The 13891-nt window shown below is 46.1% G+C and overlaps 1 protein-coding gene across 1 annotated transcript; it reads right to left on the bottom strand.

Annotated features, from left to right (window-relative positions):
• Positions 1 to 4054: 4054 nt before the first annotated feature.
• On the bottom strand, positions 4055 to 10557 carry LOC129698977 (leucine-rich repeat-containing protein 17-like). The gene is made up of 2 exons (XM_055638519.1): positions 7841 to 10557; positions 4055 to 6905 (listed from the first exon to the last, which is right to left on the bottom strand). The coding sequence occupies exon 2, from the start codon at positions 6790 to 6792 to the stop codon at positions 5713 to 5715; it is 1080 nt and encodes a 359-aa protein (XP_055494494.1). The 5' UTR covers positions 6793 to 6905; positions 7841 to 10557; the 3' UTR covers positions 4055 to 5712.
• Between the last annotated feature and the right edge of the window lie 3334 nt (positions 10558 to 13891).

Here is a 13891-nt window from a genome sequence, read left to right as displayed (position 1 = left end):
GCATTGGGGGAACGGGAGAGTGGTGGAATCTTGCGTTGGGGGAGTCTGCACTTGGCCTTATTAAAGTTGCTATGGAGTAACATTGCATCTAAATGATTTATTGTTGCAATTTGAAATGTAACCATTTTAATTTGGATTGATAACATTATCTGGAATACTGTATTGCAGAAGATCGTAGAAGATGACAGTGAATCGGGAGAGGGAGTGGGAAATGGCGGGGTAGTGCAAGATGTTTCTCCAATCTGAAAAATCTGCCAGTGGATTAACTCTACTTTGCATCCCATTGTTCTACTCTGAATAAAGGATGGAGAACCGCAGAGATTGGACACAGGGTCATATATTTTTTTCTTTCCCAGAGTGCCATTTGAGGATTTATACACAAGGTTAGGAATCCAGCATTAAGCATATTTCTGAGAGGATTGGAAAGGCCTGAGTTTCAGCGTCTGCCTGGCTAACTGATTATAAGGGTGAAAACACAATAGTCGCCCTTAGAACCCTTTAGCTGGCAGCGAAGACAGCAATCAGTTCCAGCTTCTGCTCTTTAAGGTCACTTTTTCACCCAATGTGATGTGGCTGAAGTTGGATGAGAAGTGATCTGAAGGTGGTGGTCTGATACTCCTCCAGGCCAATCCAGGCTTGGTAATGCAAATAGTCCCACGGACTAGATACAGGGGTGGATAATAAATCCACACTCTGGCAGACGTCTGTTCTTTTAGACACAAAATGCTGAAGTAACTCAGTAGAGCAGGCAGCATCTCTGGAGAGAAAGAATGGGTGACGTTTCGGGTTTGGACCCGTTCATTGAAGGATCTTGACCCGAAATGTCACCCATTCCTTTTCTCCAGAGTTGCTGCCTGTCTCGCTGAGGTACTCCAGCATTTTGTGTCCATCTTCTGTGTAAACCAGCTCCTTCCTACACATTTTGCCTGTTTCTTTAGGATGGGAGACTGATTCTCAGGCGGGTGGGGTTGGGGGGGGGAGGGGGGTGATCGATGACTAGAGTGGATGGAAATGGCTTTTAGTGTGAATTTGAGTCCTACATCCTATTTTATCCTTCAATTGTATTTGGAGACTTGGGATGAATTGTAAAAAGCAGCAGAAGTTAGACATAAAACCTTACATTTTATTTTGCTAGCTAACATTCAAAATCCACCCTTCAAGACAAGATTAGCACCAACATGCTTACCTTGAACAGCAATGATGAACCTAAATGTGAGACTTTATGAGGCTGAGTCTGTTAAATTCAACTGAGGCCAACCTCTATGAATCAACACAAAGTAGAAAGACCCAAACACGGGCAGATAAATGGCAAGTAACATTGCAAGTAAGAGTACAAATGTTCCAGGCACTGACCATCTCCAGCAAGCAAGAGTCTATCACCTTTCATTGATATCCAATGGCATGACCATTGCTGAATCCTACAGTCAATATTCTGGGAGGTCACACTGACCAGACCCACAATTCAATCTACCATATAATTCCCATAACTATAATAAAAGGCCATCCTGTAGTGTACAAGGCCCCCTAACTCCCCCAAAGCCTTTCAACATCCACAAGGCTCAAGTTAGGTGCAAGGTGGAACACTCTCCAGTGCCTGAATGAGTACTTCTCCAGCAACTGGCAAGAAGCCCAAAGCGACCCACCTGAATGGCACCCCACTCACCACCCTAAGCCTTCACTTCTCCACCACTGCCGCATTGTGTACAATATACAAAATCCACCGTGGTTGCTTGTTGAGGCTGGTATGGATACATATCTAGATGATTTCATCATCACTAAGTCTAACTACTGGAACTATGTCTCTAACATCCCTGAGTGAGCACCTACACCAGACTAACTGAATCGGTCCAAGAAGGGGATGCGGGCGGCAGTGCCTTTTCAAAAACAGATAGGGATGGACAATAGATTTTGGCCTCGCTAGCGATACTCAAATCCTGATAACTGGATTCAGTGCACCACCTCTTCTTGTAAACAGTAACATGTTACAAGTAAGCTCAAGGCACTTGATGGTAGAATATATGGAACAGGCAATACTAATAGTGTGTGCAGCAATCTCCCTTTAGCTGTGCGATATCCATGTTATATATAGATGAGCTTTCCGAAAACCTGTTGTTCACCCAATTGTACTTACATGAAAGGTACACAGCACAGATATCTCATGACGGATCTGTTCCCAAATCCTTTAAAGTCGGGCTATTCATGGAAACAAATGCAAATGTTTACTCAAAAGCTACTGCCTCCCCTCCACCCTTCCACACTGTTTCCATCCTCTTTGAAGTGCACACTCAGAACCTGCTAATTTTCCATACTGCAGTTCATGTACCGTATCTCTCTCCCTGTATTCATTACCCAAGCACCTTTATTCAGTTGTGACTGGCGCCAGTGTAATTATGCGTTTCTTTGTACAAGCATTTCTCCCATTTCAAAGTCACAATGTTTACCTTGGAAAGCCGATGGCACCAAGATATAATAGCAGCTTGATTATTAACCTCTCAAGATATCCAATACAGGATACTCCAACTGAGTATCAGACTTTGTGTGAACAAGTAAGCTGTAATGTTTCCAATGAGTGATAACAAAGTAAAGGAGAGAGACCAAAGTTATAGATGGAAGACATCAGGATGAAATGGAGGCCATGATTATTGAAGTAGCTAGCTTGGTCAGGGAGTAGATATGGAAAAGGTTCCTTTCCTGAGGAAAAAGAAATCTGACTTGAAACGATGAAAAATATTGGCTAGAAAAATAAGCAAATAAAATGTGGAAAGAAGATTCTCGTTCTTGAGTTTTTTCAGCTCAAGCCATGGCCTTCATTGGTGGGGTGAATAAAGCTGGTGGTCTGACCCTCTGAGTTACTCCAGCATTTTCTGGCAAATTTCATCTTTTGCCTCATTAGACAATTCCTCTTTTCAAGGCCATGGCTCATACTCGGTACAGCTTCTCAGTGACTGGCTCCAGTCTGGAAGTCATTTTTTGCCTGCAGTTCGATAAAGTGCACAAGCATAAAGTAGTCTCCCATAAGTTGGATTGACTAGCAATCTTTTCACGATCGATTAGCAGCCGTCAGGAAACTGGACCACACACAATCCCCCTGGGTGCATCTTAACTCTGATGTTAGTCACACAGAAAACAATGCCATGATGTGCAACAGTCACTCCTGTGAGCACCAGACTGAACTGATGTGTAAAGATCCAAACTTTTATATTTGTTTCTTTGGCACCACGATACGAGGAGTGAAAGCTGCAGTAGATAAAACTAATGAGAATCAGTGAAGTCTAATTCCAGCCTGTGCTGGTTTGTTTTTCAGTGCTCTGTTTATATATAGAGGCACCGCCGGGTGAACCTTTGATGAAGGAGGCATCTCCATGATTGGCACCTCATGTGCACGGCAACCAGTGGAGTGGGCCCACCGGCAACAATGGACACTTTGGAGGGGAGGGGAGGGGACGGCCACAAACACTAGAAGTGGCTATTCCCTCCATCCCCCACATTCTCTCCCACCTCCAGAGCAACTCTTTCTCCTACTCCCCAATAGACCATCTAGCAGTGGCATAGCAGCTGGGAACTCTGCTTACAGTTGCTGACAAGAGCCATCTAACTCCTAGTTTAGTGGGGACAGAAGAAACTGCAGATGTGGGATCTTGATCAAAAAACTGTTTTATTTAACATCTTACCTTGCTTTTTGGTGTGGTTTCATTTTAATCTAATGATTCAAAATATGTTATTTAGGCCCCGATATCGGCCATGTCTATCCTGCCGATATCGCGGGGCTTATCATGGCAGCGGCCACATTCCGATCTATCACAATCCACTCTCAAGATAACCAAATTCATTATCTTTTTGCACAATCATGTCATAAGAACATCTAATTCATCTATATTTTGTCTTATTGTCTATTTTAAAAATTTGGTCTATTTAAAAAAATATTTTAACCTTTTAAGAATGGGATAGATGTTTAGATCTAGTAATTGGATTTAGATGAATTTAATTGATTTGATGACACTGATAAATATGAATTTTTTGTTGCATATTTACTATTTGTTTTAACGTTACAATATTAAAGTTCTGATCTTGAGAATACCACATTTTTGAATTTTCAAGGCAGCCTGGGTGTTTATTACTATTTCCGTCACGACGCTCAATTTTGTAATTATCTACAATTAGGTAACTAACTAATTATATCCTTTAATTTCAGGTCATCCAAGTAAGATGTATCATATTTGTTTCAGAATGCTTCAATCTATAATAAATGAAAATTTCATTCAGTTCTCTTATTTTTTAAGAAAGTTATGGACTTTTATGTCAATTGACTGTCCTCAATCACAGCTGTGTTAAGTTAATGGAAAAGCAATAGTGAACAAGATGCTAATTTCCGAGTATTGAAATGACCATAAAAGTTTTAATACTGAAGATATGAAAGTGAATTAGGTATCAATTTAAAGTTCTTTTATGCTTTATCTGATGGGATAAATTACAGGCTTGATTTTTAAAATCTCAAAATGTTGTAACATTGCTAATATTGGTTCACTCTGGAGCATCATTCATCACTTCAAAAAATCTTGTAATCCTATGTATGCACCAGACACGGAAATAAACTGAAACATGCCAGTATGGTTTATCAGTGAAACAATGGGTGATGCATTTGCTCTAACTGGAAAAATATTTACCAGTATAACCATATGGTTATAATTGCCCACAATTTTCATTCTCCAACCTGATTTCTCAAATTTTCTTTTTCTTGAGAATATTCTGAATATTATCTGGAAACATGATTTCAATTTTTACAGTCAAGGACCAGCCAGCTGACCTCTATTATTGCTGTGTTTCCCAGGTCAAAGAAAATGTCATGTCCTCTGTCGGTTTCTCTGTTAATATCTTAGCTCTAGTTTGGCATCCAGTTGCTCTGACTGCAGACCATCATTCCACAGTGACTACCACAAGGATAGTTTTCTTGAAAATATTATGTTATGGAAACATTATGACAAGTGGTAACAATAGTGGAGATTTGTGCACTAAAACTGTGTTACAAGGCTGCAACGAAAGGGTTGATAACATTATAACCCAAACAAGCCCGTTGTTTGGAAACATCCTAATTAGTCTTGTAAATGACAACTATTCAAAATAGTAACACAATTTCAATAAATATTTTTATGTCCTTTTCATCTGAGCATTCCAATCTTGTGTTTTCTTTGCCATCAATGGATTAACAATTTTGCTTGGGCCATTTTGCCATACATAATTAAAATTACATTTGCATTCTCTACCAGATCAGGGTAATGGTGGGGTCTTGTGAAACCCCCACTTATTTGCAGATTTTCACTCTCCATTCAGTCTGCTGCTCTTAAGGACATCCCTCCTCCTCTCCATCCCACTACAAACAGTGAAATAGGTAAAGTGATCGTCCCACACCTTTTGTTTTGGTGTATACAGCTAACACTCGGACTGTGTAACATTTGAAGCCATGCTGGTACCTACAGCATGTCCCAGCAAATACAAATCTCGGCCAGATTATTGTGGTAAATCAGGAGTAAGCTTATTTATTCCCTTTCCTCATCTGATAACATCAAGGTCAGTTGTATCACACCCAGTTTGGCCAACTAAGGCCAGGAAATCGATTGAACCTTGGATTTTAATATTCTAGTTAGCTTAGAGTCACAACCCAAGGATCCGACCTATAAGGAAAGAACCTTATTCATGACCACTGAATTAAGTGCATTAATCTTGGGAATCCAAGTCTTCGCTTTCCTCACTCCAGTGCTTTCCAGTCCGTTTCTTCCTGCTCCTTTCCGCCATTACAATGGCGGCTACCACGGTGATGAAGACCGTGAAAGTGATGACCAAGACGGTGACGGTCTCTGCTATGCACAGCTGCGTGTCAACAGATGCTAAAGGCAAATCTCTCAGCGCCGGCGGTTCCAAGCAGATCACCTCGTCGTAGTCATCCACTATCAAGCGCTGGACATTGTGCAACTTGCCGAAAACCCTCTGAAGCTCACAGTCACACGTCCAGTTATTCTGGGACAGCAGGATGTGAGTGCCCCAAGTCTGAATGCCCAAGAACGTCTTGAACTTAATCCGTTCCAAGCCATTCCTGGAAAGGTTTAAGATGGTCAAACTAGTCAATGAAGTGAAAACGCCGGTGTCCACATCTTTGATTCGATTACCCTGAAGATTCAACACCTCCAGACTCTGAAGCATAAAGAAGACACCGTTGTCTAGGAAATCAAGCCTGTTATCCTGAAGGTGCAGGTGCCGGAGCCTTGTCATACTTCTGAAAGCTCCATTCATGATGTGATCAATGCTGTTTTTGTCAAGGTAGAGTTTCTGCACATTATCCATGTACTGGAACATTTGTGAACTAATCCTGTCCAGGTTGTTATCCGATAGGATGAGTTCAGTGAGGAAGGAGAGGCCAGTGGAAAAACTGCTGCCCAGCTGCCTGATGTCATTTCTCTGGAGATCCAACCTCCAGAGGTTCTCCAGCAAGGCGAAGGCACCATCTTCCACATGCTTCACATTGCAGGAACTAATGAGGAGAATGTTCATCTTCCACAGTGTGTGGAAGGCTTTTGTCGGGAGGACGGTCAGATTGTTGTTGGAGAGGTCCAGGTGCTCCGTGTCCTGCGGCAGGCTGGTGGGGATCTGGTGGAGCGTGGCTGACGTGCAGTTCACATACTTGAGGCCTTCTCTGCAATTGCACCCTCTGGGACACACAGCCCAGGGATCAGAGGTGGGGTTCACCACACTGAGTTGGAAAAACACCAGCAGTGGCGTGGCACGGATCATTGTTTCCATCTCTCCTTCTCAAACCAAGAGCAGAAGGTTACAAATTCTGAGAGTGGAGTTCATTCACTAATCATCCTCTCCGATTCCTGACTATTCCATCCCACTTTATGAAGACAGTCAGACTGAAAATAAATAATTAACAAGTGAATAAAATAGTCTTCGCCGGACATCATTTTTAATTACCCAATTATTACTGATTACTCATTACTGATACCCAATAGTCAAGTCAATTCACATTTATTTATATAGCACATTTAAAAAACAACTCTCGTTGGCCAAAGTGCTTTACATTTGTTATAAGAATAGTATAAACAAACAAACTACATACATATATACATAAACCCCCGCTCAGTGGACGTCAGGAAAGGCTTGGGAGTATAGATAAGTTTTTAGTCTTGACTTAAAGGAGTCGATGGAGGGGGGTTCTGATCGGAAGGGGGATGCTGTTCCACAGTCTAGGAGCTGCAACCGCAAAGGCGCGGTCGCCCCTAAGATTATGCCTAGACCTGGATAGAACCTGGATACCCATCTTCCAATAGAACCTGGATATGGGGAGAAAGCAGGAACGGGGTACAGATTTTGGATGATCAGCCATGATCATATTGAATGGCAGTGCTGGCTCGAGGGGCCGAATGGCCTTCCCCTGCACCTGTTTTCTATGTTTCTAGATGCTGACAATGTTCACAACGTCGTGCTGTGTTCATTTCCAGGATTATACTGAAAGATCTATACTAATCCAAACAGAATTGTTCTGGTAAACAAAATATTGTTTGTTTTTCAGAGATGTATTTTTACCCAATTTACATGTCACAACCATCATATTATCAATGCGTAGACGGCACTAAAATGTTTAACGAAAGAGGGTGCGAGTCCTCTTAAGATATGTAACAGAACAACCGAATATCACGAACAGGTGTATTGGTCTGACATCGCTTTCCATTGCTACAAATGGCAGGACACAATTTAACAGCATATCCAAACTGCACTGATTGAACACACATTTAATGTTCATACATTAACAGATCAGGAAGTCTCGGTTAAGTATCTTCTCCATTACCTGTGCTGAGATCCCACTTTGTGTTCGTGGAGAGGTGATGATTCAGTGGGTCGCTGAGGACGGAGTCCAAACGGCCCGGAGATGGAGTACGGAAAAGTGGAAGGGAAAGGGCTGCCGTGGAGATTCAGCAGGGGATTTCCGAGGCAGATTGCATTCGCAAGATGAACCTTGTCAAGGCAAGGCGGGGGAGGGCGTAAGATCGGGATGAGGTGTCAAAGAGTGGGCAGGGTTATGAACGCTCGTTGCGCGGGGGAAAGGACGGTCGCGCACGGTCTCCTCGCTGAAAGGAGAGATGTCCGTGTAAATAATGCATCAACGAATGAATCATCTTGCCAGATGCATTCAGCGCATCATTCGGCCGGCCGAACAGTTGGTGATTTACAGAAGGGGCTTAGCACGATACCAATAAACACAATCTTCTGTATTATCCTGCTCGTCACACTGCAAGAACAGAAATCGAGAAGCCTTTCGTCACGCGGCTCACTATATATTTTTGTCAGCAAATCCGAATCAGATCTGTAACGAAATACACCAGGAGTCAGGAAATAACATCTGACTTGACTTATTTATCTCCCTCGCGCACACATTTCGATGCGGGACCCTTCAGACTCAATGCACACAGGTATACACATATGCGGACCCACAAACAGGTGTCCTTATCCACACATCACATACATACAGATGTACTTATGTCTGAAGAGGGATCTCGATTCGAAACGTCACCCATTCCTTTCCTCCAGAGATGCTGCCTGGACCGCTGAGTTACTCCAGCATCTTACTATGAGTTACTCCAGCATATAGATGCATACACATGCACGTACATATACAGATGTACTCGTACACATTGCACATACACGCGTATATAATACACACATGTGCACTTACACATTTCCACGCAAACACTATTTTAATATTTGATCTTCTGCATTAACAGACGGATTGCGAACGCTGCGTTTATGCATCAGTCGGTTTAGTCTTTGTCAACGCGATGTTTTAATGCTTAAGATATGAAATGATAACGGTTTGGCCGCTTCACTAGGAGTTTAGCGAACGACTGCAGACGGCCAGGTTTAACTTGCAGAGATTTCTCGGGCAGGGCGAGATAACGAGACAAGATAGGGAGTTTTGTGTTCATATATTTTTACAAAATAACAAACTTTAATTATTTATTGAGAATCGGCGACAAGCAAATAAATTACTTGCAGCTCTCGACGAATTAGAAATAGAGGGCGAGGAAGATTTAATCTGTAAATGGAATACCAGGGGTACAGGTTTGCAGTGGCTTGGTATTGGTGTAAATTGTCCCTTGTGTGTAGGGTAATGTTAATGTGCGGGGGTCGCTGGTCAGTGCGGACTCGGTGGGCCGAAGGGCCTGTTTCTGCGTTGTATCTGTAAACTAAGCTAAATCTTGGCGAGATAGAATGGCGTATGGCCGAACACTAGCGTGGAGAGGTAGCAAGACAGAAGGAAGACTTCCCCTGGAGAATACCGTGCCAACCCAGGGGTAGCAGCCCCCTGGACCGGGGCAGCCGATACCGGCGGCAAGACTTTCACACGGGTTGAAATTCGCCTTGCATTGTTTAACTGCGTTGCTAACTAACTACCCGTTCCTTTAACTTCAGCGAAACCTAGTTTCAGAAGTTGTGTAATCGGTTAAGTAAGCGGCGAAGCAGGAGTTTTGAGTATGTTCGTACTCCACCGGCCCGGTTAAACCGACACATAATAAACTGCAGATGTTGCAATCTTGCGCAGGGCGCAAAATGCTGGTGTAACTCAGCTGGTCAGACAGCATCTCTGGAGAACCCGAAATGTTGCCTTTCCATGTCCTCCAGATATGCTGCCTCGTCCGCTGAGTTACTCCAGCATTCTGTGTGTGTTGAGTTAAACTGAGATCCCATCTGCTACTTTAGGTGACGTAAATCGCCTCAAGGCACAATCCGACCAAAGCAACTTATGATGCTGACTACACTGGAGCAAAATGTCCCAAGGCATTTCGCAGCTGCTCAGTAAACAAATATTGTGGCGCTCAACGAGTGTCAAGATAGAGAGACTACTAGATTCAGTCTTGTATTACACAAGATTTCTGTCTGTATCATTCGTCCGCAGTGATATTAGTTCAGCTTGTTTCTCGTTTGGTGTGGAGAGCATGCACACCTCATACGCTCGCCGTCATCGCCAGGAATTCTGTTCTCTAGGCCCCCATCCCCTCATCTTCACCATGGACGTCCAGTCGCTCTACAACTCCATCCCCCACCAGGTGGGTTTCAAAGCCTTCCGTTTCTTCCTCAACTGGAGAACTAACCAATCCCGTCTACTGATACTCTCCTCCGCCTAGCAGAGCTGGTCCTCACCCTTAATAATTTTTCGTTTGACTCCTCCCATTTCCTCCAAATACAAGGCGTAGCTATGGGCACACGCATGGGCCCCAGCTGTGCCTGCCTCTTTGTAGGGTATGTCGAACAATCCTTGTTCGAGACGTACCAGGGCCCCATCCCCGAACTCTACCTCCGCTACATCGACAACTGCATTGGTGCTACCTCCTGCGCCCACACACAACTCACTGACTTCATCCATTTCACCACTAACTTCCATCCGGCACTCAAATACACCTGGACCATTTCCGACATTTCCCTACCATTTCTGGACCTCACTATCTCCATCGCAGGTGATCGACTTCTGTCCGACATCCACTATAAACCCACTGACTCCCATGGCTATCTGGACTACACTTCTTCTCACCCTGCTTCCTGTAAGAACTCCATCCCCTACTCCCAATTCCTCCGTCTACGCCATATCTGCTCCCAGGATGAGGTGTTCCACACCAGGGCATCGAAGATGTCCTCATTCTTCAGGGAACGGGGCTTCCCCTCTTCTACCACAGATGAGGCTCTCACCGGGGTTTCTTTGATACCCCGTGACACTGCTCCCATCCCCCCACTTGTAACAATGGCAGAGTCCCCTAGTCCTCACACTTCAACCCTACCAGCCGTCACCAACAAATAATCCTCTTGTACCATCTGGACTACACTTCTTCCCACCCTCCCCTCAGAACCCACCAAATACACCCCTCCCATTCCTCCGTTACGCCTATCTGCTCCCAGGTCTGTCCCACACCAGGGCATCGAAAGATGTCCTCACTTCTTCAGGGAACGTTGCATGAGGTGTTCCCCTCTTCTACCAAGGGAGGCTCACCCCATGGGTATCAGGTCCTCATTCTTCGGGACACGGGGCTCCATCCCCACCTTCTACCCACAGATGAGGCTCTCACCAGGGTTTCTTCCCTTTCCTTCACTTTTCTCAGCCATCCATATTACCCCGTGACACTGCTCCCACCTTGACCACTAACAATTCACCCGGTCACTTTCCCTTCAAACCTACCCCTCTTCACATCCCCCTCTCTACACTTGTCACGTACCCTCCTCTTCCATTTTCGCCATCTCCAACTTGTCTCTCCTGCCCCCTCCCCTCCCCTCCTCCCCTCCCCCTCTCCAGCTTCCCATTTCCACCCTCCCCTCTCCTTCTCTTCCTCTCCTCTCTCTCTTCCTCTTCCCCCTCCCTTCTCCTCCTCTCTCTCCCTCCCTCTCTTCTCCCCCCTCCCTCTCCCACCCTTCTCTCTCCTCTCCTCTCCTCCTCCCCCTTTGCCTCCCTCCTCTCCCTTCAAACCGCAGAGAAACTTCCATCTCCTTGTCCTCCCTCCCCCTCTCCACCCTACCCTCCTCCTCTCTACCCCTCCTCCCCCCTCCTCCTCTTTCCCCTAATCCTCTCTTCCCCTGCCCCTTCCCCTCTCTTCCTCTCCTCTCCCTTCTCCCTCTCCTCTCCCCTCCCCTCCTCTCTCTTTCCTTTCCTCCTCTCTCCCTCTCTCTCTTTCACTCCCCTCCCTCTCTCTTCCCACTCTCTCCTCCTCCTCTCCCTCCTCTCCTTCTCCTCTCTCCTCCTCTCCTTTCCTCCTCCTCTTCCTCCTCACCCCTCCTCTCTCCCTCTCATCTCTCCTCCTCTCCCTCTCCCTTCCCTCCTTTGTCATTCCCTCTTCCCCCTCCCACTCCCCTTCCTCTCCCTCCAATCCCTCTCCTTCCACCTCCCCTCCCTCCCTCTCTCTCTCTGTCCTCATCTTTTCTCTCCCCTTCTCCCCCTCCTCTCTCTCCCTTCCTTTTCCTCTCACCCTCCCTCACTCTCCTCTCCTCCCCCCTTTTTTCCCCCCCTCTTTCCCCTCCTCCAGCCACTCCCTCTTCCATGTCTTCTCCTCCCCCTTCCAACCTCTTCCCCCACCCCTCTCCTCCCTTTCTCCTCTATCCTCTCCCTCTCCTCCTTTTTTCTCTCCCCCCTCCCCTCCATCTCTCCTCCTCCCTCTCCCCCTCATCTCCTCTCTCCCTCTCTCCTTCTGTTTCCTCTTCCCTCCTCCTGCCCTCTTCCACTTCCTCTCCTCCTTTCCTTCTCCACCTTCTTTCTCTGTCCCCTCCTTCCTCTCCTCCTCCTCCATCTCTCTTTTCCCTTCCTGGTTCCCCCTCTCTCTTTTCCTCCTCTCTCTCTTCATGTGTCCCTCTCTTTCCCTCCTTCCCTCTCCCCTCCCCCCCTCCTCTCTCTTCCTCCCCCTTTCTCTCCTCTCCCCCCCTTTTTCTTCTCTGTCCTCTCCCCCCTCCTCCTCCCCCTCTTCTCTCCCTCTCCCCTCCCTCCTCCTCTCCCCCTCCTCCTCCCTCCAGAGGGTCCCTTTCTTCCTGACCTCTCTTCCTTCCCCTCCCTTTTCCTCCTCTCTCCTCCCCCCCCCTGTCCCTCTCCTCCCTCCCCCCACTCTTCCTCTCCTCTATTATCTCTTTCCTCTCCTCTCCCCCCTTCCTTCTCCTTCTTTCTCGTGTCTCCTCTCCTTTCTCCATCTCCTTCTCCTGATTTCTTCCAACCTCTCTACCGAAACTTCACTTCCTTGTTCTCCTTGGCTCACATCCTCCTCCCCCTTTCTTCCTTGCTCCCCTCTACATCTCTATCCTGTCTTCTCTTCTCCCCTCTCCTCTCCCTCCCCTCCTTCTCTCCCTTTCTCCTCTCCTAGCCTCCTCCCCTTCGCGAACGGCGGTTAGGCAATCAACCCAACACTCTCGGTAACACATAACCAACCGGATCTCCCGGTAGCTCAGCACCTTCACCTTTTCCGAAACCGACCTTTCTGTCCTCAGCCTCCTCCATGGTCAGAGTGAGGCCCACCGTAAATTGAAGGAGTAGCACCTCATATTTCACTTGGGCAGTTTGTACCCCAGCGGTATGAACATTGCCTTCTCTAATTTCAGGTAGTCCTTACTGTCTCCTCCCCATCTCAGCCCTCCCTCAGCCCACTGGCTCCACCTCTTCCTTTCTGCTTGTGGGAGAGCTGGGAAGGGGGAGGGGAAGGAGGAGGAGGGGAAGGAGGGAGAAAGGAAGGACTATCTGAAATAAGAGAAGTCAATGTAACTTAGTGGGTCAGACAGCATCTCTGGAGAGAAAAGGCTGGGTGACATTTCGGATCGAGACCTTTCTTCAGACTGAGTCTCAAGAAACAACTGTGCCAACCACACTTCCCTCGGTCTATCCATGGACTTAAACAATCCTTCTGGGTGAGGCAGAGATTCACATGTGCATCATCCAACCTTGTCTATTGCATTTGGTCTTTAATCTTGAGAAATATGTGTGGAAACAGGCCCTTTGGCCCACCGAGTCCGCGCCAACCAGCATTCATCCCATATACTACCACTTTCTTACACACTAGGGACAATTTGCAATTTTTCTTTACCAAATCCAACTAACATACAAACCTGCACGTCTTTGGAGTGTGGGAGGAAACTGAAGCACCCAGGGAAAACCCATGCTGTCACAGGGAGAACATACAAACTTGCTAGAGACAGCACCCTGTCATCATGATTCAACCAGGGTCTCTGGCACTGTAAGGCAGCAACTCTACCACTGTGCCATCGTGCCTCTCTTGATGTGGTCTCCTCTACATCAGAGAGACCAAGCACAAGCAAAGGGGATTCAAATAAGGAGAGGCTGGAGGAAGTTTGAAATGGACTCATTGGGTTGCATGCCTTTTAT

Source organism: Leucoraja erinacea, chromosome 7 (assembly GCF_028641065.1).
Source record: "Leucoraja erinacea ecotype New England chromosome 7, Leri_hhj_1, whole genome shotgun sequence".
In the NCBI taxonomy this organism is placed as follows: Eukaryota; Metazoa; Chordata; class Chondrichthyes; order Rajiformes; family Rajidae; genus Leucoraja; species Leucoraja erinaceus.
This window is presented reverse-complemented; position numbering and strand designations above follow the sequence as displayed.

What these genes read in the sequence shown, in the direction of transcription:
- LOC129698977 (XM_055638519.1), bottom strand. Translation starts at nt 6,792, where the DNA reads ATGGAAACAATGATCCGTGCCACGCCACTGCTGGTGTTTTTCCAACTC.